Raw genomic sequence first — 26,323 nt, forward strand, 5'->3', positions numbered from 1 at the left:
GACGGCCAGTGTGCTGACGCCATCAGGGCGCGCCATCCACAGCGCGTCAGCGTGCCTCCCGAGGGCCCTGACGTTGGCAAACGAGGCGTCTATGAGCTGCAGACGAATGTAGGCCGGCAGCAGATGCAGGTAGATGTACTCGAACAACAGGCAAGGTGTGTGCCCATCCAGTAGAGCCACCATCTCCTTTAGGAGGCTAGATGGCCATCGGTCGCATAGGCCCTCCATACGCAGGATCCTATCAGCACGCTCCATCCTGCTTAGGCCATAAATCTGGAGCAAGAGCTCCTTCAGGCCGAGATATTTATCAGTGTCCGGGGGGGCTGCGAGGAAGTCCGTGGAAGTCCTCTTCAACCGTGTCCTGGTCGAGGGCCCCCACCAGGTAATAGAAGCGGGTGGCATCGACCGTGATGCCCCGCAGGTTGAACTGGGCCTCCGCCTGCTGGAACCAGATGAGTGGCCGGGTGGTCCAGAAGTTGGGCAGTTTCACCGAGACCGCGTCCAGAGACAGGGCTGGGCCGGCCTGTGAGGAGGTAGGGCTTTCTCTTCTCTCCATCATGACGCCAATGGAGCGTCAGGGATCACCAATGTAGTGCGTGGGTCTCAAAAGGAAGCACGAAGTCCAGTGTTTTGAGAGGCACCTTTTATTATGTTCCTCCCGGTTGTAGGGAAGACCAAACAAGAGAAAAATGGCACCCAAACCCCTGCCTTTAAACCCTTTGGCTAAGGGCCGCCTCCGGACTGAACCACTCCCGTGCCGAGGGGTTCGACAGTATGATGGCACGATCCTTGGGAGCCACCACAGTCTGATGAAACCAAGATTGAACTCTTTGGCCCGAATGTCAAGCGTCATGTCTGAGGAAACCAGGCACCGCTCATCACCTGGCCAATACCATACCCACGGTGAAGCATGGTGGTGGCAGCATCATGCTGTGGGGATGTTTTTCAGTGGCAGGAACTGGGAGACTTGTCAGGATCGAGGGAAAGATGAAAGGAGCAAAGTACAGAGAGATACTTGATGAAAACCTGCTCCAGAGCATTCAGGACCTCAGACTGGGGCGGAGGTTCACCTTCCAACAGGACAATGACACAGCCAAGACAACACAGGAGTTGCTTCGTGACAAATCTGAATGTCCTTGAGTGGCCCAGCCAGAGCCCGGACTTTTACCCAATCAACTATCTCTGGAGGGACCTGAAAATAGCTGTGCATCGACGCTCCCCATCCAATCTGACAGAGCTTAAGAGGATCTGCAATGAAAAATGGGTGAAAATTACCAAGCTTGTGCCAAGCTTGTAGCGTCATACCCAAGAAGACTTGAGGCTGTAATCACTGCCAAAGGTGCCCCAACAAAGTACTCAGTAAAGCGTCTGGATACTTATGTAAATGCAATATTTCAGTTATTTATTGTTAATTACTTTGCAAAAATTTCCAAACACCTGTTTTCACTTTTATGGGGTATTGTGTATAGATTGATGATTAAAAAAATGAATGTAATCCATTTTGGAATAAGGCTGTAACGTAACAAAATGTGGAAAAAGTGAAGGGGTCTGAATGCTTTCTGAATGCACTGTTTCTGTCACTCCATAATGGTATTACTCGACTATATTCTGAAAAGTGTACAGTAAAAGTAAATATCTACACCAGCATGGAACTCCTGTCCAACTGCATGCTTTCCTTGGGCAGAGTAAGTAGACTGTTTTGCCTACTTTACATTGAAAAGGCATGTCCATACATGTTACTGGTTACGTCTCAAGCAAAATTACTATTCTGTCCACACACTCCCAGCCCAGCTATACCCAAGCAGAGAGTTGCTGTAACTCAGGGGAAAAAAAACATGACTCAATATTTCAGGTTGTAAATCATTAACTTCATATAGCTGTAAAATTCATAGAACTTTTGCTCCGGATCATTTTGAAATACATATTTGTTTCCTCCAGTGGCCATTTGAACTTCAGTCAGAATACAATGGGCCATTAAATAATTTTCCATTGCGGGTTTGGTATGAATACAACTCCACCTGTTTGATTATTTCAGCTTTCATTCCCTCCTGTTCTTTTATTACTTGTTTCTATGAACTCTACAAGAGCTTCCTTTTCTGCTGACTCTAGAAGTTTATTAATCAGTTCATCCAGTTGTCTGCCATCACAAAGCACCTCCTAGAAAAATACAAAGGGATTAAGGCAAGGGAAAAGATATGGGAAGTTTATATATGGAGCTAATTGGAAACTGAGTTATGGGGCTGTCCCACTGTACGAGCTAATTCAACAGTTCTTCCGAGTTTGCCCTGAATCGAACTCTGAGAATTACGGTGATGGCCGCTCGTCGGTACTCAGGGCTCTCGTGGGCATTTTTCAACATGTTGAAAAATCTTCACGAGTCTTCCTGAGTTTACCGCGTTTCCCGAGTGCCTGCCGTTAGCGTTACGAGCCGCTAAGAGACGTCCCGAGCTCCGACGTACCCGCAACGTACATTCTACGTGCTTACCACGAGTTTGATTTTTTTTTTAAACTCAGGAGAGCTCTTGTATTGGCTCGTACAGTGGGACAGCCCCATTAAGAATCTAATGCACTTTGTAATGGAACAGCACAGCACATAAACATGCCCTTCATCCTCCAGAGATGTTGCCTGACCCACTGAGTCTCTCCAGCACCTTCTGTTCCACACATCTAGCATCGCAAGCTTGGTTAGTTTTAGGGTGTACTTTGTCAGGCCCTGGGGATTATTCTCCTTAATAGACTTTCAAACTATCAATACTTTCTCTCTGGCAATTTGTATGTGACCCAAGACATCACAACTTAAAGTTGTAAACCAGAACAGCTTTGCTACGCAGATTGACGCCTTGTGATCATTACCTATAACAGTTGTTGGATCAGATTAATGAAGGCTTTCAAAAGAGAATTGTGTGCATTTCAAGGGAAATAATATACAAGGTTACATGGAAAGGGATTGAGTGCTTTATTCAATCACTGGGAAAGTAGGATTTATCCTGGAGTTTCTCATGTGATACCATAGCTCATTGACTTTCAGTTATAGGTATCACAATTATTGCCAAAGCAAAGAAGTCTGCAGCTGCTGGAAACACTAGGCAGGTCAGGCAGCCTCTGGAGAGAGAAATAGCACTTCAGATCAATGATCTTTTATCAAACAGATCTGCTTTAAATCACACATATTTTAAGCTGCATAGAATGGGAAGCATTGGAGAAACGAGTATGTCCAAAAGGGTGATCAAAAGAATTTTACATTAAGTATTTTTAATGTTTAGTGTTTTTTATGTAACCAATGCATCAATGTGAAACTAAACTGCCAATTCACAACTTCCAATTAATCCCGAAAAATTCGTATATCCATTTTATGTCACATATATATCTTACCTTAATGTCCCTCAAAACGTAGTTGATCCGGTGATCCGTAATCCTATCCTGTGTGAAGTTATAAGTGCGGATTCTTTCAGATTGAGCTCTTGTCCCAACCTATGATAAACAAAGTTTGAAGTTGATTTCTACATCAGTTGTTTTCTTTGTGTAAAACCCATTGTCCTGAATTCGTAATGTAACCAGGGAACAGTGAGACATATGCAGATTATTCACTATTTGAACTGACTGTTGGAGGTGAAGGGGGTTGTTTGGCAGAAGAGTGGTTGGTGGACATAGTTTTAAAGGTAAAATGGAGACAAAAAGTTGTTAGATAAGGAAGAGGAGTGAAATGTGAAGCCAGGGGGGAGCATATAGTGGAAGAGGAAGGGAGATAAAAGGCAAGTGGGAGACTCCGAGTAATAAGGAATGGGTGATGCGCGCAAGGTGGAGGGCAAAGGAAAAGGTTGACTATTGTGGGAGAAAGGTTAATGCACGAGGAAGGGAAGGGAGAGTCGGTAATGTTAATTGACATGGATAATTCAATGTTCATATTGTAGGGTTCATATCAAAGTGGTGTTCTTTCAGTTTGCATGTAGCCTCACTCTAGCAATATAGGAGGCCAAGGCAAAAAAGGTAGTATGGAAATGGGAAGGGCACATAAAATGACAACTGCCAGTTCCAGCAGGCTTTGATGGACAGAATGCAAATGTTTAGTGAAATGGTCACTTGGTCTATACTTGGTCTCACTGCCACATTGGAAGCACTGAATGTAATAGACAAGGTTGGAAGAGAACCTCTGTCCAACTTGGAAGGGCTGTTGGGGTCCCTGAATGGAGGTGAGAGAGATAGGGGGACAGGTATTATTATCTCCTGTGGTTATAGGGAAATGTGCCTGGGAAGCAGATGAGTTGGGTGATGAGCCTAGAGGTTATGGAGAGAGGACTGCAAAAAGCAGAAAGGGCTGGGGACAGGAAGATCTGATTGGTCTCCAATAGTTTGGAGGCAGGCAGAATCTAACACAGTAGTGATAACTGCAACTATTTCCTTCGCTCCGTAGATGCTGCTGCACCCGCTGAGTTTCTCCAGCATTTTTGTGTACCACTGATTTTCAAGGTTTGGACCAGGACAGTAGAATAAAAGGATTATGATTCAAAAGATCAGGAAATGTAATGTGGATCCGGGGAACGAGGAATAGAGGACTGGTGGGTTTAGTAGTCTATAGACTCTCTCACAGTGGCGAGACTTGGGTGGACATTCAAATAAGAAATAATGGGAACTTGTAACAAAACTAATGCTAATGCAAAAACACAGAGGCTTGTCTCTTCAGGGCTACAATGACAAGTTTCAGTTGTATTTGTCATATGTAGGTTAACACAGGGTCAATGGTACAATGAAATGTGTTTGTCAAGACAACTGGTCAACTCAGCAATAATATAACTTGGATAAAATAAGATAAAAATGACATTATTAAGGTAAAAAAAGACAATAATATGATAATCAACACAACAACCAAAAATACACATGTGCTAACAAAAAGCTAGTGAGCAGATATATGATGTGAAATGTGTTTATGAGTTCAGAAGCCTGATGGTAAAAACTGTTCTTAAGTCTGGTGGTCCCATGCTCCTGTATCGTCTGCTTGACGGTAACAAGGAGAACAGTCTGTGTGCTGGGTGGCTGTAGTCCTTGATGATGCTGTGTGCCTTGACGAAGTGGATGCAAGTCATCATCAATTCTAAGTAAAGTGCCCTCCATATTGTTTGGGACAAAGACCCAATCATTTATTTATTTGCCTCTGTACTCCACAATTTGAGATTTGTAATAGGAAAAAAACCTCATGTGGTTAAAGTGCACATTGTCAGATTTTAATAAAAGCCATTTTTATACATTTTGGTTTCACCATGTAGAAATTACAGCAGTGTTTATACATAGTCCTTCCATTTCAGGGCACCATAATGTTTGGGACACAGCAATGTCATGTAAATGAAAGTAGTCATGTTTAGTATTTTGTTGCATATCCTTTGCATGCAATGACTGCTTAAAGTTTGCGATTCATGGACATCACCAGTTGCTGGGTGTCTTCTCCGGTGATGCTCTGCCAGGCCTCTATTGCAGCCATCTTTAGCTTATGCTTGTTTCGGGGGCCAGTCCCCTTCAGTTTTCGTTTCAAGCATATAAAAGCATGCTCATTTGGGTTCAGATCGGGTGATTGACTTGGCCACTCAAGAATTGACCATTTTTTAGCTTTGAAAAACTCCTTTGTTGTTTTAGCAGTATGTTTGGGATCATTGTCTTGCTGCAGAATGAACCACCAACCAATGAGTTTTGAGGCATTTGTTTGAACTTGAGCAGACAGGATGCGTCTATACACTTCAGAATTCATTATGCTACTACCATCAGCAGTTGTATCATCAATGAAGATAAGTGAGCCAGTACCTTCAGCAGCCATACATGCCCAGGCAATAACACCCACACCACTGTGTTTCACAGATGAGGTGGTATGCTTTGGATCTTGGGCAGTTCCTTTTATCCTCCGTACTTTGCTCTTGCCATCACTCTGATATAAGTTCATCTTCGTCTCATCTGTCCACAAGACTTTTTTCCAGAACTGTTTCTATTTTAAGTACTTCTTGTCAAACTAACCACGCCAACCTATTTTTGCGGCTAACTAGTGGTTTGCATCTTACAGTGTAGCCTCTGTATTTCTGCTCATGAAGTCTTCTGCGGACAGTGGTCATTGACAAATCCACACCTGACTCGTAAAGCATATTTCTGATCTGTCGGACAAGCGTTTGGGGATTTTCTTTATTGTAGAGTGAATTCTTCTGTCATCAGCTATGGATGTCTTCCTTGACCTGCTAGTCCCTTTGCGATTAGTAAGCTCACCAGAGCTCAACTCTATCTTCTTGATGATGTTCCAAACAGTTTGTTTTGGTAAGCCTAAGATTTGGCTGATGTCTTAAACAATTTTATTCTTGTTTGTCAGTCTCATAATGGCTCTTTGACTTTCATTGGCACAATTTTGGTCCTCATGTTGATAAACAGCAATAAAGGTTTCCAAATGTGATGCAAAGACTGGAGGAAAGACTACGTGCTGAGAGCTTTCTTATACCTGTATTAAGGAGGCAGTTAAACACACCTGAGCAATTACAAAGACCTGTGAAGCCATGTGTCCCAAACATTATGGTGCCCTGAAATGTGGGGACTATGTATAAACACAGCTGTAATTTCTACATGGTGAAACCAAAATGTATAAAAATGGCCTTTATTAAAATCTGGCAATGTGCATCTTAACCACGTGATTAATAAATAATGGGTCTTTGTTCCAAACATTATGGTGGGCAGATAGGAAACAATTGTGTGGAGGATACATTCTGTAAAGGGATATAAATCAGTTTAAGGAGTGAGCAAAAAGATGGTATATGATTCAAGCTAGGAACATTTATAAAGTTGAAGTAAACAGTTCAGGTAGCGATGAGAATAAGCAGAGTATGAGAGAAGGTGTCAGAAACAAAGCAAAATTAAGTACCTTTATTTGTAAAAAAGTGGAGATAAATTGACTTTATCGAAAGGCTATTATATAGGTGTGAATGCAAACTGAGTAAAGCTAGGAACTAAGTAATCCAGGCTATTTGTGTTGTGGAACAATGGACAGACTGGAAAAAGTCTGGGGAGGGGAAAGGATGACCAGTCACATTTTAACCACCAATTAGTTTAGTTTACAGATACAGCATAGAAACAGGCCCTGTGGCCCATACACATTAGTTCTATGTTATTCAACTTTCTCGTCCACTCCCTACACACTGGGGTCAATTTATAAAGGCCAGTTAACCTACAAACCTGCACGCCTTTGCATTGTATGAGGAAACCGGAGCACCCAGAGGAAATGCACATGGAGAACTTGCAAACTCCACACAGACGGCAATCGAGATCTGTGTTGAACCTGGTTCTTTGGCACTGAAAGACAGCAGCTGTGCCAAAGTGCTGCCCTTCTGACCAATTTTCCCATTTGTCCACCTGATTTTCGGAAGGGATAAACCTGGGTCACATTGAAAGTAGACGAGATTGAAATAGATTCTTATGAATTCTCACCTGCATTTTACGGGTATTCTGCATCTTTTCCTGTTTTTGTTCTGCAATCCTCTGGTACAATTTTGCTTTCAATGTGCGCATGGCCAGCTTTTTATTTTCTAACTGTGATCGGTGCTGTTGACATTCTATGGTTATACCTAGAAAAGTTTGGATGCAACAAGATATTTTCAAATAAAAACTGAAAATGCTGGAAGCAATCAGCAGGCAAGGTGACATCCGTGGAGGAAGCTTGGTGCTAATATTTTGACTCAATCCCTATTTCCAACTTTTCACAATAGGGGAAATATTTTCTCAATGTATTATAAATTTGTTTAATATCTTAAAAACACCAATCCTTTTCTATATTCATTCCTCACAGGTTGTCCCTTGAAGTCCAACTGTCCTTCCAGTAAATCTAAATGGCACTTGCTCCAGGTCAGTATATCTTTAAGTACTGTAGCGTGTCTGGAATTGGTTATAATATTCCAGATGTAATCTAGCCAGTGCTGCACACACCAGTGGCAAAATCTCTGCCATCTGCTCCATGATGTAGTTGTAAATGCCAGCATTCCAAAAGCCCTTTGATTCCGGAACGGCTCGCTCCAGAAAATTTTAAACAATTTAAATTTTTAATGAAACTCCCACCCCTTCCTCCAGTTTCTTTGGACATGAAGTATCTTCAACTTTTCACCATTCAGAAAGCTGTAAGTTATTTGCCATAATCTTCTCCAATGTATCTACCTGCACTCTTACAATGTCATTAGAAAATTTTAACATGTATTCGTCATATAGAAACTAGGTTAAAGAGAAAGGGGCAGAGATCAGTGATAGGGTGGAGATCATCTGTCTTCTCAGTCAACCCCTCAGAACCATAGATAACTTGTGTCGAGTACAGTGTGAGATGGTTGAAGAATCTTCTACGGGAGCTACAGAGTCTGCACAGACGGACACTCCTGCTGTTTTTTTAAGGCCTTGTGTATTCCATGCCATGATGCCTTCCTGGAAGCTCCATCACTGTCAATTAACCAAATACAAAACCCACAGAACTAGAGGGCAGCAAGTCATTGGTGCTGAACACAACGGTATGTGGGGGATGTGCAGTAATACATTTGCACTGCCCGATATCGAAAAACAAAAATAGGTCTAACATTAGGATCCCCTTGATGACTGAATTGGATAAAATGTGTTACAAATGTGCCCATCTCCAATCTTTCAGTGGGGCAGACTAAAACATTGGAGGCAATGGACCTGGTAAAAATCATTACATTTGTTTATTTCATAGATTATAAACATAAAGATTAAAAGTCAGTCAGATTCCATCTGCTTTGTTCACTGGCTCTCTCCACTGCCTTTCCTATTCAGTTCCTATTCAGATTTGAGTATAGAAGCAGGGAGGTTCTACTGCAGTTGTATAGGGTCTTGGTGAGACCACACCTGGAGTATTGCGTACAGTTTTGGTCTCCTAATCTGAGGTAAGACATTCTTGCCATAGAGGGAGTACTGGGAAGGTTCGCCAGACTGATTCCTGGGATGGCAGGACTTTCATATGAAGAAAGACTGGATAGACTCGGTTTGTACTCGCTAGAATTTAGAAGATTGAGGGGGGATCTTATAGAAACGTACAAAATTCTTAAGGGGTTGGACAGGCTAGATGCAGGAAGATTGTTCCCAATGTTGGGGAAGTCCAGAATGAGGGGTCACAGTTTAAGGATAAAGGGGAAATCTTTTAGGACCGAGATGAGGAAAACTTTTTTCACACAGAGAGTGGTGAATCTCTGGAATTCTCTGCCGCAGAAGGTAGTTGAGGCCAGTTCATTGGCTATATTTAAGAGGGAGTTAGATATGGCCCTTGTGGCTAAAGAGATCAGGGGGTATGGAGAGAAGGCAGGAACAGGATACTGAGTTGGATGATCAGCCATATAATAACCATATAACCATATAACAATTACAGCACGGAAACAGGCCATCTCGACCCTTCTAGTCCGTGCCGAACACATAATCTCCCCTAGTCCCATATACCTGCCCTCAGACCATAACCCTCCATTCCCTTCCCATCCATATAACTATCCAATTTATTTTTAAATGATAAAAATGAACCTGCCTCCACCACCTTCACTGGAAGCTCATTCCACACAGCTACCACTCTCTGAGTAAAGAAGTTCCCCCTCATGTTACCCCTAAACTTCAGTCCCTTAATTCTCATGTCATGTCCCCTTGTTTGAATCTTCCCTACTCTCAGTGGGAAAAGCTTTTCCACGTCAACTCTGTCTATCCCTCTTCATCATTTTAAAAACCTCTATCAAGTCCCCCCTTAACCTTCTGCGCTCCAAAGAATAAAGACCTAACTTGTTCAACCTTTCTCTGTAACTTAGTTGCTGAAACCCAGGCAACATTCTAGTAAATCTCCTCTATACTCTCTCTATTTTGTTGACATCCTTCCTATAATTAGGCGACCAAAATTGTACACCATACTCCAGAATTGGCCTCACCAATGCCTTGTACAATTTTAACATTACATCCCAACTTCTATACTCAATGCTCTGATTTATAAAGGCCAGCACACCAAAAGCTTTCTTTACCACCCTATCTACATGAGATTCCACTTTCAGGGAACTGTGCACAGTTATTCCCAGATCCCTCTGTTCACCTACATTCTTCAATTCCCTACCATTTACCATGTACGTCCTATTTTGATTTGTCCTGCCAAGATGTAGCACCTCACACTTATCAGCATTAAACTCCATCTGCCATCTTTCAGCCCACTCTTCCAACTGGCATAAATCTCTCTGTAGACTTTGAAACTCTACTTCATTACTCGCAACCCCACCTATCTTAGTATCATCTGCATACTTACTAATCCAATTTACCACACTATCATCCAGATCATTGATGTACATGACAAACAACAGTGGACCCAACACAGATCCCCGTGGCACCCCACTCGTCACTGGCCTCCAACCTGACAAACAACCATCCACCATTACTCTCTGGCATCTCCCATTCAGCCACTGTTGAATCCATCTTGCTACTCCACCATTAATACCCAACCATTGAACCTTCTTAACCAACCTTCCATGAGGAACCTTGTCAAAGGCCTTACTGAAGTCCATATACACAACATCCACTGCGTTACCCTCATCAATTTCCCGTGTAACATCTTCAAAAAATTCAAGAAGATTAGTTAAACAAGACCTTCCAGGCACAAATCCATGTTGACTGTTCCTAATCAGACCCTGTTTATCCAGATGCTTATATATATTATCATGATCATATTGAATGGCGGTGCAGGCTCGAAGGGCCGAATGGGCTACTCCTACACCTATTTTCTATGTTTCTATGTTCCAAGAGCACAGGAGAAAGGATACACGAGAATGCAAAGGTTGGAATATGGAGTGAAAAGAGGAAAGCAGCTGGATGGATTCAACAGATTAGGAGCATCTGCGGTGGGATGGAGAGTTGATGATACTGATCGCCACCCATCATCTTGACACTAGTCCTCTATTCACTGGAGTTTAGAAGAGCAAGAGGAGATCTCATTGGCATGGGAAAAAAATCCATTGCGTGGATGCAGGGAGCATGTTGCCTCTGGCTGGGGGACTCTAGACCTAGGGGACCACAGTCTCAGGATACAGTCAGGGCTTTTGAGACTGAGTTGAGGAGAAATGTCTTCACTCAGGAGGCTGGTGAACATGTGGAATTCTCCACTGTCGATGTCTAAGGAGGCCAATTTGCTGAACATATTTAAGAAGTAAATAGATTTCTAGATGCAAAATGCATTAAGAGTGTGTGAATCATATTGATAGATTATTCAACCTGGACCATATTAAATGGCAGAGCAGGCTCCTTTTCATGAGTTCAGTGATTTGCTAGGTGACCTATAAAAAGATCTCCCATGCCTTGGGTCGTTGAGAAATAGTGGACCTCAATGTTATGGCACCTGGCCATAATGCCTTTGTATTAATCCCACCTCTACCCATAGGACAAGAAAGACTGTGATAGTGGATTAAATATATCAAACAGAGAGAACGTCCCTGGTTTTCCTTTTATCTGACATACACATTTTTAAATATGGCAGATGGTGACCTCACTTAAATGTTTACACATATAGCCAATGTTTGCCTGGATCAGGAAGCCTAGCAGTAAAATAGTGAGCTGGATCCCTCTTTTAATATTCTTAGTGAGCTAGAGGGAAGAGTCCTCCAGACTATATGGCCTCACCCTCTAGCATATTCTGTATAATACCCCATCTCCAATCTTGCTGACAATCTGTATCCCCTCCAAACCAAATCCTAATCATTGTGGACTATTCTCAAGACCTGGGCTACAACCTTTGGATGCCGATTCTCATACCTTATTAGTATAGCAAATTGGCTGACTGACAAACTAATCAGGTGGCAATTAACGGGATAACTGTCTCTGTAAATATCAGTGTCAATTAGATTTTGACACAATTTAAACCTGTAGCAGAGATTTGACTGCAACTTCAGAATCTCATCCTGTTGGCTTGGAGGTAAATCTTTACCTATGAGAATCCACAAACATACTACTAAAATGTAACTTGCTTTCAATTTTTCCTAAGTAAAAGTCACCATTTTCAAAAGTAGAAGCCGCAAAGCTTTGGTGCAAATTCTGCTTTAGATGGGAAAACATTTCTGCAAGAAAAAAACAAGAGTTGTATGGGAAAACATGCATCCACTCACTTGTTGGAATATGGACAATTCTCACTGCACTGTCTGTCGTATTTACGTGCTGTCCCCCAGCTCCTTTGGCACGAAATGTATCAATCCTCAGATCATTGGCATCTACTTGAATATCTACCTAATACAGAGAGCAGATCATTAGCTATTTCAGGTTTCCAAGTACTAACAATTCAGTTTGCACAACAATTTTAGAAGACTAAATTTAGTTTAGTTTAGTTATGCAGCGTGGAAACAGGCCCTTTAGCTCACCGACCCCCACACATTAACACTATCCTACACACATGAGGGACAATTTCCACCAACACCAAGCCAATTAACCTACATACCTGTATGTCTTTGGAGTGTTTAGTTGAACAAGATTCAAGAGATTCAAGAACGTTTATTGTCATGTGTCCCTAGTAGGACAATGAAATTCTTGCTTTGCTTCAGCACAAGAAAACATCTGGGAGTTATGAAATATAGTGCTGGGGAAACACAAATTGGATATACAATCCACTAGTGGCATGAGTGGACATCACAATTGTGACTGGAGACAGCTCGTACCAATCATGTGGAACTACAGATCACTTGTCGTTGGTTTGGAATTCAGGATAACAAGTTCAAGTCCTTTTCAGGAAGTAAAATCAGGGCAGTACTTCCATAGTAAAAAGCAAAGTCCCAAAGAGTGTTGCAGGACAGAGAGATCCAGGATACAGGTGCATAGTTCCCTGCGACACAGATAGACAGTGTGGTGAAGAAGATGTGTAGGAACATCAGATGCTGGTTTAAACCGAAGATAGACACAAAAAACTGGTGTAACTCAGCGGGTCAGACAGCATCTCTGGGGAAAAAGGAATAGGTTACGTTTTGGGTTGAGACCAATCTTCAGATCCAGTCAGAAGAAGGGTCTTGATGGTCACCCAATGATATGAACACTGAATTATCCAGTCAAGAACACCAGTTCTACGTCCCACACACTAGAGGCAATTTACAGAATCCAATTAACATACAATCCTGCACGTCTTTGGAAAGTGGGAGGAAACTGGAGGATCTGGAGAAAACCTGTGCAGTCACAGGGGGAACATACAGACTCTGCACAATCTCTCTTCAACAAACAGCAATTACTAATTTTTAAAGTAACACTAGACTAAGTGGGACCCGTTAGGTCCCTCTCACACAGGAGGCTTGGTCCCCCAACGCAATATTCCACCACTCACCCATAGTCCCCAACCGCACAAGCGCAGCTCATTCCCTCTTCCCTAGCACTCGCTCCCTCTCCTCTTCACCCTCACTCTTCTTTCCCCTCTCCTCCTCCCCTCCCAAATCCTTCCCTCATCTCTCTCTCTCCCTCTCCTTTCCCCCCTCCCTCCATAATTCCTCTCCAATCCCTACCCCCCATATCTCTCCATTCCTCATCGCCCCTACTCCTCACCTCCCCATCCCTCACCTCCCCCCACTGCCCTCCTCGGCCTCTATTCCCCACTCCCTACCCCCCCTCTACTTCCCCCTTCTCTACCTCTATTCCACCTCCTTCCCCACTCCCTCCTCCGTCTTCTTTTCCCTCTCCTCCTACCATCCCCCAATCCCTCTCTCACCTCTCCATTCCCCTACCCTCAGTCACTCCCTCCCACCCTCCATAACTCTACTCCCATCCTCTCCCTCTATCCTCTCTCCACCCCCACTCTCCCTCCCCAGGATCTCGAGGTTGCCGCTCCTCCCCCTTCTTGCGTTCCCTGGAGGAGCATCAGCTGTCGGCGCGAATCCTCGGCTCGGCCTGGCCCAGAAGCACCAGCAGTAACGGCCGTGCCGGCGTGTGGTGGTGGGGGTGGGGCGGAGCGGAAGAGCTCGGAGAAAAGATGAGGGAAGAGCCATGGAGTATTATCACGGGGAGGGGGGGGCAGGAGCTAACGAGGGGGACCAGGGGCTGGAGCTGCGAAAGCGGTGCGTTTGGGACTCACAGCGGGCAATGGACGCTCTCCACCGCCAGGATCAGACGCTCCACTTTCCGTTCGGCGACATCTCCGACTCCAATCGGGGCCGCTTCTGGTCCCTCAAAAAATGGTGTGCGGTTGGAGACCTCCACTGGCCATCCTCAGCTCCAGTAAAGGACACGATGGCACAGGAAGGGGTGGACCGTCCCGGGGAGTGACAGGAGTAATGACCAATTCGCGCGGCGCTGACTGGCAGGAGAGGAGATCGATCTCCACACGCGCAGTTTTTGCGATTTTTAAACCTCGCTAATTTTTACAATATACTACCGATCGGAACGAAACTTGGTGCACTCGCAGCACAGGAGAACGGTGAGTGAGCTGACGTAAAATCATAGCGCTATCACGTACCGTTTTTGCGCAAATAGAAAAACTGCAAACCGGAAGAGCACAAGATCAGAGTTTTAGTTATGTACAGATTAGTGAAATCTTTAATTGGTATTTGGGGACTTGGGGAAAGATTGTGAATACAGAAAGATCACAGATCAGATACAGTTTTATTGAATGGTGGAACAAGCCTGATATTGTAAGAGGCCTCTTGCTGTATTCCTATGTATTTGACCCCAGCCATCCCTCCCTTCCCCCCACCCCATCCAGGTCTTCATATATTAAACAAAGTAGTATGTCACCGCTCACCTCATCAATCTGTGGTAGAACAATAACAGCCATGGTTCCAGTGTGGATACGTTGCATCCGTGATGACAGGCCTACTTCAGGAATCCTCTGAACTCTGTGGGTTCCACCTTCCTGTCTTAAGAACCGATAAGCATTCTCCCCTGAAATATATGCTGAGGCATGGTGCAATCCTCCTAAAAGAAAAACGTAATATACAGGTATCATCTGCAGTCATCGGCAATAACGGACACTAGCACTTTGTGTCGCTTCACTTTAAAATTAGGCGTGGTTACCGTGGGCCTTCCTTCACTCTCACCTGCTGGTGCTTCCAAGGTGGTGTTTGTCAGCCAATCTGGAGGTGGAGGAGGAGGGGGGTTGGGGGAAGAGGCCGACTGGACAGAGCATCGGGAGAGGCAGGTGGCGGTGGTCGAGCGCGGAGCGGATAAAGCTACTGCCGTCCACCTTACGAGTCGGGAGTGATGGGTAGATACAGAAGCCGGAGCTCTAAATGGCAGGGGAGACAGTGGGAGCTGGGACTTCTGCTCTCTCCCCCTCCTTCTCTCCTTTCATGCATTATTTCTCGAGTTATTAATCAAAATGTTCACAAATCTGAAATAACTTAGAAAATAAAACTGCTGGCTTTGGCTGATGACGCAATGACATCACAATGGCTGCACGCTGTGTTCACGCGCTGCAAGTCCCAGTCCTGGTGTTCACAAATCTGAAAGACCTTTGTAAAAAAAAACCTGCTGTCTTCTTGCTCGCGCTGCGAGTGACGTCACCGCCCCCGACCACTCCCCCCGTTCTCGGGCCCTGCCTGGAGCTGTCAGCAAGGGAGTATTGCGTTCGGGAACCAGCCCTCCCCACTGATGATGCGTGATCCCACCCCTCAAACTCTACCCCTTCCCTCTCTGCCCCCTCACGCTCCCTCTTGCCCCCCCCCCCCACCCTCTGTGTCCCTCTCTGTGCCTCTGTGTCCCTCTCTCTCTACCCCCCCTCCCTCTCTAGCCACGCCTGCGAGTTGGGGGCTATGCGTGAGTGAATAGGGCAAGGAATGGGGTAAAAGGAGTGAATGAATAATATCAATGGGCGTGGTTAGTGTGTGTGGGGGGTTGGTTAGTGTGTGTGTGTATGACGCCGCAGGCCGACCCCTCTCCCCGCAACTACGCGTTGAGAGGACGGGACCCAACGGGTCCCACTTGGTCTAGTATATAACTAAAACTCTGATCTTGTTATCTGCAGGTTTGCGTTGTACCTCTATTTGTGCAAAAACGGTACACGAGTAGGGGAGGTGTGGCGGATACAGAGATCGGAGGGAGGGGGGAGAGGGGTTATGGAGGGAGGGGGGAGGGTATGGGGACAGGAGAGGGAGGGATAGGTGAGGAAAGGAATGGGAGGGGGAGGAGGAGATGGGGAAAGAAGAGGGAGGAGGGGGAGAGAGTGCTGGGGGAATGAGGGGAAATGAGCCGCGCCTGCGCAGTTGGGGGCTATGGGTGAGTGGTGGAATATTGCGTTGGGGGAACGGGTTGTTGGGGGAACGGGTGAGTGGTGGAATATTGCGTTTATGGAACGGGTTGCGTTGGGGGACCAGGCCTCCCGTGTGACAGGGACCCAATCAGTCCCACTTAGTCTAGTGATTTATTAATTCCATAAGGAGAATTTATGTTACCCGATCACCTGTATTACACACATGGTTAAAAGAAGGTCTATACCAAGGAATTCAATATCCATGGTGTAAAATCCTGAGGCAAGACTGGGAAGTAGGTAAAAGAGAATGCATCAATGCAATATTAATGAAGTAGTCCACGACTACAGTAGTGAGAGAGTATATGCTCCCTCAAAAGACTAAGGAAGTTCAGCACGAATCCAACGACTCTTATCAACGTCTACAGCCTTGCAGTTTAGTCAGGCCACAACTCTGCCCAAGACCAGAAGAAACTGAAAGAGTCATAGATTTAGCTGAGACCATCAAATGGTGCATGTGATGAGAAAATGCCAATATCAATCTGAGAAGGAGTATGAATTTGGCGAAGCACATGGCCAAGGTATTAACCGAAGACGTCTTTGCGAGGGATGAACTCCAGACCTCCAAAAAGACAGCAGGAGAGTGAGGGACAGATAGATATACGAGAGAGAGAGAGAGAGAGAGAGAGAGAGAGAGAGAGAGATAGGTTGTGAGGTGCCATTTGAGAAGAGCTGAATCGTCATTTATTATCGACTGGAAATGTTTCCATTGATGCTGGTGTTTTGAGGCCAGGTTGATGGAGGTACAAAATCATTCATCACTAGTGTGCTCAGTATATTATTTTATTTATATTTACTTTAAGGTTTGTTATCTAACTAAATTATCTCAATATCTAGCTCCCCCCCCGGGGGGGGGGCCGCAGGAATCACTGTCAACTTCACTCATGCCTACCATTTTGTTATAATCAAAGGAAATCAGTTTACCATAGTCAGCAGGCGTGTAGTTAAGTACTTCAAACTTCCAGTTCTTGTACTCTGCATAATTCTTGTACATATCATAAATCTCCCTTGTAAACTGCTGGCATATATCACCTGAAAAGAACAAGAAAATTCAATGAAGCAATGCCTGAGAACACCACTGTTGTTCTTCCTGATTTTGTCATCTTTTTGATTCCATCTATCTATATATTACTAAAACTCTCATCTTGTTTGTTTGTTTGTATGCGTGCGCGTGAGATCCCAAAACCCCGCCAAAACGGTACACGATAGTGCTACAATTTTTGGCCCACCTTACTCACTGTCCTGCGATGTAAATGAAGCCAGTTTCGTTCCAATTGATGGTATATTTTACACGTTATTGACATTTTAAACTTTACAAAAATCATTTTTCAAACCACTTTTCCACTTGCCCTGCCCGTCAGCCGCGTTCGACGTCACAATGATGTCACAATGGGATCCCAAATCTCATTTACATTAAAAAACCACGATTTAAAAAAACAAACTGTTTTAATCAAATTTGTCCGTTTTAGCTAACAGCTAACATTGTGTTTAGATTATTTAAAAGAAAAAACACAATTTTCATTGAGAATTTCACTTAAAACTCCAACATTTTCGCCACCTCCAACGGGATCCCACCACTGGCCACATGTTCCCATCTCCACCCCTTTCTGCTTTCCGCAGAGACCGTTCCCTCCACAACTCCCTGGTTAACTCGTGCCTTCCCACCCAAACCACCCCCTCCCCAGGTACTTTCCCCTGCAACCGCAGGAGATGCAACACCTGTCCCTTTACCTCCCCCCTCGACTCCATCCGAAGACCCAAACAGTCTTTCCAGGTGAGGCAGAGGTTCACTTGCACCTTCTCCAATTTCATCTACTATACTCACTGTTCCAGGTGTCAACATCTTTACATCGGTGAGGCCAAGCACATGCTTGCCGATCATTTCACTGAACACCTCCGCTCAGTCCGTCTGAACCTACCTGATCTCCCGGTTGCTTAGCATTTCAACTCCCCCTCCCATTCCCAATCTGACCTTTTTGTACTGGGCCTCCTCCATTGTCAGAGTGAGGCCCAACGCAAATTGGAGGAACAGAATCTCATATTTTGCTTTGGGAATTTACACCCCAGCAGTATGAACTTTGACTTCTCTTACTTTAAATAGCCCTTGCTTTCCCTCTCTATTCCCTAACCCTTCCCAGTTCTCCCACCACTCTTACTGTCTCCGACTATATTCTATCTTTGTCCCATCCACTCCCCTGATATCAGTCTGAAGAAGAGTCTCGATCCAAAACGTCATCCATTCCTTCTCTCCGGATGCTGCCTGCCTCACTGTGTTACTCCATCATTTTGTGTCTAGAGGGAAGATACTTGCATTGACAGAAGATTGGCTGAATGGCAGATGGCAAAGAATGGGAATATAGGGGACTTTCTCTGGTTGGCTGCCAGTGACTAGTGTAAGGGTCAATGTGGGTCCACTTCTTTTCACGTTGTATATTAATGATTTTTATGATTGAATTGATGGTTTTGTGACCAAGTTTGCAGATGATACACAGACAAGTGGAGGGGCAGGTAGTGTAGAAGAAGCAAGGAGTCTGCAGAAAGACTTGAACAGGTTGGGAGAGTGGGCAAAGTGGCAGATAAAATACAGCATAGCAAAATGTGTGGTCATGCACTTTGGTAGTAGGAATAAAGGCATAGTCTATTTTCTAAATGGGGAGAGGATTCAGAAATCGGAGGTGCAAAGAGACTTGAGAGTACCAAAAGGATTCTCAGAAGGTTCATGTGCAGGTTGAATCGGTAGTAAGGAAGGTAAATGCAATGTTAGTATTCATTTTGAGACGACTAGAGTATAAAAGCAGGGATGTAATGTTGAGGCATAATAAGGTACTGGTCACACCGCCTTTGGAGTATTGTGAGCAGTTTTGGGCCCCATATCCGAGGAGGGGTGTGCTGGGGTTGGAGAGGGTCCAAAGGAGGTTTACAAGAATTATTCCAGGGATGATTGGGTTAATATATGATGAGCGACTGATGGGTCTGAACCTGCACTTGCTGGAGTTTAGAAGGATAGGGAGTGGAGACCTCATTGAAACTTACCAAATAATGAAATTTGGGGTCTAGCCTGCCTTTCGTATACAAGGCCATCGAGGAGACAGTAAGCATCAGTCAGCAGGGTGAACTCTGGACAATTTATTTTGACATCACCAGCTGTATCCCAACCATCTCCTTCCATGATGAATGCTGCCAATCATGAGATTCAGCTCCTGACCCGATAAAAGTGTCTCAAGCAACAATATATTGAGGTACTAAACAAATAATTTGCACCAGTTTTCACCAAGAAGGAGGACATGGAGGACAGCGAGATCAGTGTGGAGAATACTAATATGCAAGGGCAGTGTGAGATTATAGAGGTGTTGTAGGGGCTCTTGAAGAGCATTAAATGGATAAATCCACAGGACCTTATGGGATCTATCCCAGGTTATTGAGAAGGTCAAAAGAGCCTGAGGGAGCTTTGACAAATAATTTTGCATCTACTCTAGCCACAGGTGAGATCCCAGAGGACTGCAGAGTAGCTAATGTCCTTTATGTATAAAGTGAGGAACCAGGGAATTATAGGCTGGTGAGCCACACGCCAGTGGTTGGGAAATGACAGCAGAGGATTAATCGAGTTTCCACGAGTAGTAGCTCTACTCAATAACCAAAAAATCTGTAGCCTCCTTGTTCTCTGGTATTTTATTTAATTCACATGTTTAATCAATGTTTTATTATTAATGTTTAATGTTTTATGTATCATTCTTAACTGTCACTGTATGTCATGTTGTCACTTGCAGGCGGAGCACCAAGGCCAATTCCTTGTATGTGAATACTTGGCCAATAAACGTATTCATTCATTCATTGGGATAGGACTTACTCCCATTTGGAAGAGAATGGGTTAATTAGGGACATTCAGCATGGCTTTGTACGCTGCAGGTTGTGTTTTGCTAACTCGATTGAGTTTTTTTTAAAGAGGTGATTCACTGCCAGGGGTGGTGGTTGAGATGGATATGATAGTGGCGTTTAGGAGATTTTTGGTTAAACGTATGGATATGCAGGGAATGGAGCGGTATGGACTGTGTGCAAGCGATAAGAGTTGGTCCTGGCATGATGTTCAACACAGACATTGTAGGCTGAAAACTGCTGCACTGTTTTATGTTCTGTGTTCTAATATATAATGGTGATTGGCTTGTGCAAATTCTCACCTCCTGTAGTTCTTCCGGCTGTCACCTCAAGAATCACGTTACTTTTGTCATGTTCATCTCTTTGTACCAGAGTGTGAAGAAGCTGAAGATGTAGAGAGTGAAGCATGAAAAGTATAAATGCTAACACACCATAAGCTAACTGTACCATTTATGAAGACCTTTCAAGCTACGTTTTTGAACTCACCTTCCCCTGCAACACTTCAATGTTTTTATGGAGCTGCTGACGTTCTTCAAACACCAACTGTATTAGTTCCTGGTCAGCTCTGCCTTTCACACCTAACAAGGAAATGTTTATGAAACTAAAACAAACAATTGTTAAAAACTAAAACTAAAATTAGATTTGTTTTCATTGTCTAAACTCGCAATTTCTCTGCTAGACAGCCAAACTACATATCTGGGACATCAGCATGAAGGGATTTCAGTAGAGAATGTGTGTACAGTAACTTGAGCATCCAGTGGTCAGTATCTGCTCAGCAGTAATTCTTTTCCTCTCACTTTTTTATTTATTCCTCACTGTGCAGCAAAATATATCTTGGGGTCAAGTTCATGGTACCCTGAAAGTGGCAACACAAGTAGATAGAGTGGTTAAGAAGGTATGCTTGCTTTCATTAGTCAGGGTAATAACTACAGTGCCCGCAATAATGTTTGGGAGAAATGATGGCCATCCATAATGTTTGGCTATCATTTATTTATTTATTTGCCTCAGTATTCCACAATTAAAAGAAAAAAAATCGCATGTGTTTAATGTGCACATTGTCAGATTTTATTAAAGGGTATTTTTATACATTTTGGTTTCACCATGTAGAAATTACAGCTGTGTTTATACATAGTCCCCCCATTTCAGGACACCATAATGTTTGGGACACATGGCTTCACAGGTCTTTCTAATTGCCTCCTTAATGCAGGTATAAGAGACCTCTCAGCACTTAGTCTTTCTTCCAGTCCTTCCATCACCTTTGGAAACTTTATTGTTGTTTATCAACATGAGGACCAACGTTGTGCCAATGAAAGTCAAAGAAGCCATTATGAGACTGAGAAACAAGAATAAAACTGTTTGTGACATCAGCCAAACCTTAAGCTTACCAAAAATCAATTGTTTGGAACATCATTAAGAAGAGAGCACTGGTGAGCTTACTAATTGCAAAGGGACTGGCATGCCAAGGAAGACCTCCACAATGACAGAAGAATTCTCTCTATAATATAGAAAAATCCCCAAACACTTGTCTGACAGATCAGAAACACTCTTCAGGAGTCGGGTATGGATTTGTCAATGACCACAGTCCGCAGAAGACTTCATGAACAGATATACAGAGGCTACACTGCAAGATGCAAACCACTGGTTAGCCGCAAAAATAGGATGGCCAGGTTACAGTTTGCCAAGAAGTGCTCAAAAGAGCAACCACAGTTCTGGAAAAAAAGGTCTTGTGGACAGATGAGACGAAGATTAACTTGTATCAGAGTGATGGCAAAAGCAATGGAGGAGAAAAAGAACTGCCCAAGATCCAAAGCATACCATCTCATCTGAGAAATATGGTGGTGGGGGTGTCATGGCCTGGGCATGTATGGCTGCTGAAGGTATTAGCTCACTTGCCTTCATTGATGATACAACTGCTGATGGTAGTAGCATAATGAATTCTGAAGTGTAAAGACACATCCTATCTGCTCAAGTTCAACCAAATGCCTCAACACTCATTGGCTGGCGGTTCATTCTACAGCAAGGCAATGATCCCAAACATACTGCTAAAGCTACAAAGGAGTATTTCAAAGCTAAAAAATTGTCAATTCTTGAATGGCCAAGTCAATCACCTGATCTGAACCCAATTGGACATGCCTTTTATATGCTGAAGAGAAAAATGAAGAGGACTAGCCACCAAAACAAGATAAGCTAAAGATGGCTGCACTACATGCCTGGCAGAGCATCACCAAAGACACCCAGCAACTGGTGATGTCCATGAATCACAGACTTCAAGCAGTCATTGCATGCAAAGGAAATGTAACAAAATACTAAACATTACTTTCATTTACATGACATTGCTGTGTCCCAAACATTATGGTGCCCTGAAATGGAGGGACCATGTATAAACACTGCTGTAATCTCTACATGGTGAAACCAAAATGTATAAAAATGGCCTTTATTAAAATCTGACTTTTTTTTCTATTACAAATCTCAAATTGTGGAGTACAAAGGCAAATAAATAAATGATGGGTCTTTGTCCCAAACATTATGGAGGGCATTGTGTAAGGGTCAGGAAGTCATGGTGCAGCTTTAGCAGACATTTGTTAAGCCACATTTGGACTATTGCCTGCAGTTCTGGTCAGCCAATGTCAGTGACTTTGGAGAGGGTATAAAAGATGTTTACTAGAATGCTGCCTGGATTAGGGGGTAACAGCTATAAGGAGAGGTTGGTGAGTACCTGGAACGCTGCCAGGGGTAGTGATGGAGGCAAATATGATAGTGGCATTCATGAAGCTTTTAGAAATGCAGGGAATGGAGAGATATTGTTCATGTGCAGGAAGATGAGATTAGTTTATCATAGTCATTTTTGGCTCAAACACTGCAGGCTGCAGGGCCTGTACCCATGCTATTTTTTCCATATTCTAAGGAGAAAAAACATGCAATTTTAATGAAAAATATAAAAATGAAACTTTGTTTACTTTTATACATCGATTCCAACTCCAGTAAATCTTTTTCTGATGACTGCATCTCCTCCAACAGAGGTATAAGTGGAGCCAACTGGATGTAATTCACTCCATTGTTAATTTGTTTGTATTCTTCTTTCAAGGTCTCAATATATTTCCTCACAGCTTCCAGCTGTAGTAGCTCGTTCAAATAATGACAATGCCTTGCCAACTGTAGTTTATTTGGTCCATTTTTATTGTAATGGTTCAACAAAAGTCTGGATGTTTGCCCGTCTGTGGTCATGACTGGCTTCATCTTCTGAAATTCTCTGTAGGTCCTGAAGTGACTTGGCCTCCAAATCAAGTTGCCAATGACCCAACAAACGGACTGTTTAAACATCTGAGCAGTCTTTCACATTCATAATAAAAAAGAACGTTATATAGTGTAAGAGTTACAAGAGTGAACACATTAGGTAAAACACATTGTTTTAATCCAAAATATTTGCAATGCTAGAGGGTGTACAGATCTTTATAATGGCTGCAAGAAGCAAAACATATGAATCTACTCACCTAACACACCAAAAGGGTGTGGAAGAATTAACTGAATTATACAACATGAAGATGGGATTGGGAATTATCTGAATTATACAACATAAATCGGGAGAAACATGGTTTCCTTTCATGGGAGTTTTAGTAAACAGAGTACATAACACATAGAACATATTTATGAGGACATTGCCAGGACCTGTTTGTGCTGAACATGATGCCAAGTTAAACTAATCTCCTCAGCTGCATGTGGTCCACATCACTTTATTCCCTGCATATTTAAAGTGTCCAAATGTCTCTTAAATGCCACCTTCATGCCTGCCTCCACTATCACCACTAATAGCCATTCCAGGCCTGTGTAAAATAACTTGGCCTGCTCATCTCTTAAATTTTTGTCCAATTACCTTAAATCTATGCCTTCTAGTCTTTCACATTTCCATCCAGGGAAAAATGTTCTGATTGTCTACCCTATCTATGCCTATCATAATTTTATATTCTTCTATCAGGTCTCCCCTCACCCTCCAACACTCCAGCAAAAACAATACATGCACCTCCTCTAACTCATGCACCTAATCTACTGCATCCCGGTGTTCCTGTACATTGGCAAGACCAAGTGTAGACTCAGCGACTGTTTCGCTGAATACATGCTCGGTCCGCCAAGGTCTATTGGATTTCCCAGGTGCTAACCATTTCAACTTCTTCCCATACTGAGCTTATTGTCCTGGGCCTCCTCCATTGCCAGAGTGAGGCCACACACAAACTGGAGGAACAGCACCTCATATTTCACTTGGGTTGCTTACAACGCAAGGATGTATGGGTGAATGGATGATTGAGTGTGGGTATGTAAGTGGGTGAATGTTTATTGTGAGCGAGCTTGAGTGTGTGCGTTGTATGTTTTTTAGGTCAATGGAGATTGACAGATTATTGATTCGTGAGGGTGTCAAGGGTTATTGGAGAAGGCAGAAGAATGGGGTTGAGAAGGATAGATGAATCAGCTATGATTAAATGGTGTAGTAAACTTGATTGGCCGAATGGCCTACTTCTGCACCTGGAATTTATGAACTTATGCTGCCTGACCCGCCCAGATACTCCAGCATTTTATGTCTTTCTTTGTATAAACCAGCATCTGCAGTTCTCCATTCTTACACCATTCGCAATTCCCTGACTGGTGAAAGCCAGCATGCCAAAAGCCTTCTTCACCTGCTACCCGTCAGGTCACTATTAGGAAACTAAATTGAACTACAAGAACTGCAGATACTGGTTTACAAAAAAAAAACCCATTTGAAGCCCGAAGAAGGGTCTCGCCCCGAAACGTCACCCATTCCTTCTCTCCAGAGATGCTGCCTGTCCCGCTGAGTTACTCCAGCGTTTTGTGTCTATCATTGGAGTCCGCGGGGGGGGAGGGGCAACGTTTCAGGTCAGGACCATTCTTCGGACTGGTGCATCGTGCTACAAAGGCAAATCTCACTCAATTTACCTGCTGAACCGCCACACATTGCTCCTTATTTTACAGCATTGACCAGAAACTTACCTCGGCTTGATGCACTGCGCATGCTCCGGCGCTCCTGCTCTCTGGGAAGGTTCCCGTGTTCACCCCCAAACTCCCAGCAGCCCCCGCGCTGCGCGGCGTTGCCAGCAAAGACCTCTAGGATCTTTGGTTGCCAGGGCGACGGGGCCGGGACACAGCGCCGGGTGCGACTCTGCATCACCCTGCTCACCAAAGATCCTATAGCAGAGCTCTACTATAGGATCTTTGCTGCTCACACTTCACCGGCCGGTGGGTGGGGGTGGGGGTGACTGAGAGATTGTTGTGTGTGTGGGTGGGTGTGATTGTGTGTGTGGGTGAGTGATTGTGTGTGTGTGTGGGTGTAATGTGTGTGTGTGTGGGTGAGTGATTGTGTGTGTGGGTGGGTGTGGGTGTGATTGTGTGGTGGGGGTGAGTGATTGTGTGTGTGGGTGGGTGGGTGTGATTGTGTGTGGGTGGGGTGATGTGATTGTGTGGGTGGGTGTGTTGTGTGTGTGTGTGTGTGTGTGGGTGGGAGTTGTTTGCGAGTGTGGGTGGGTGAGTGTGTGTGGGTGGGTGATTGTGTGTGTGTGTGTGTGGGTGGGTGGTTGTGTGTGTGGGTGAGTGTTTGTGTGTGTGGGTGGGTGTGTGTGTGTGTGTGATTGTGTGTGTGTGGGTGTGATTGTGTGTGTGTGGGTGTGTGTGTGTGTGTGTGTGTGGGTGGGTGTGATTGTGTGTGGGTGTGATTGTGTGGGTGTGGGTGGGTGGTTGTGTGTGTGGGTGGGTGTGATTGTGTGTGTGGGGTGAGTGATTGTGTGTGTGGGTGGGTGTGATTGTGTGTGTGATTGTGTGTGTGGGTGTGATTGTGTGTGTGTGAGAGAGTTTGTGTGTGTGTGATTGTGTGTGGGTGTGTGGGTGTGTGGGTGTGATTGTGTGTGTGTGGGGGTGTGATTGTGTGTGTGTGTGGGTGTGTGTGTGTGTGTGTGTGTGTGTGTGTGTGTGTGTGTGTGTGTGTGTGTGTGTGGGTGAGTGTGATTGTGTGTGTGGGTGAGAGTGTGATTGTGTGTGGGTGGGTGTGATTGTGTGGGTGGGGTGTGATTGTGTGTGTGTGTGTGTGTGTGGGTGTGTGTGTGTGGGGGTGTGTGTTTGTGGGTGAGTGTGTGATTGTGTGTGTGGGTGGGTGGGTGTAATTGTGTGTGTGTGTGGGTGGGTGTGATTGTGTGTGGGTGGGTGTGATTGTGTGGGTGG

General features: G+C 44.2%; 1 protein-coding gene across 4 annotated transcripts; it reads right to left on the minus strand.

Moving 5' to 3' along the window:
• Positions 1 to 1,846: 1,846 nt before the first annotated feature.
• Positions 1,847 to 25,268, minus strand: mtrf1 (mitochondrial translational release factor 1). 4 transcript variants are annotated; one of them, XM_055644695.1, is made up of 10 exons: positions 25,103 to 25,213; positions 23,062 to 23,434; positions 20,591 to 20,682; positions 20,407 to 20,488; positions 17,156 to 17,263; positions 14,729 to 14,901; positions 12,126 to 12,243; positions 7,447 to 7,583; positions 3,373 to 3,471; positions 1,847 to 2,157 (listed from the first exon to the last, which is right to left on the minus strand). In XM_055644695.1, exons 2-10 carry the CDS (start codon positions 23,423 to 23,425, stop codon positions 2,032 to 2,034), a joined length of 1,299 nt encoding a protein of 432 aa, XP_055500670.1. In that variant the 5' UTR covers positions 23,426 to 23,434; positions 25,103 to 25,213; the 3' UTR covers positions 1,847 to 2,031. The 4 variants fall into 4 exon arrangements, with proteins under 4 accessions (XP_055500670.1, XP_055500671.1, XP_055500673.1 ...); XM_055644696.1 differs by having other exon boundaries at positions 25,049 to 25,120; XM_055644697.1 differs by lacking the exon at positions 1,847 to 2,157 and adding an exon at positions 2,937 to 3,102.
• Positions 25,269 to 26,323: the final 1,055 nt, after the last annotated feature.

Source organism: Leucoraja erinacea, chromosome 13, assembly GCF_028641065.1.
Source record: "Leucoraja erinacea ecotype New England chromosome 13, Leri_hhj_1, whole genome shotgun sequence".
In the NCBI taxonomy this organism is placed as follows: domain Eukaryota; kingdom Metazoa; phylum Chordata; class Chondrichthyes; order Rajiformes; family Rajidae; genus Leucoraja; species Leucoraja erinaceus.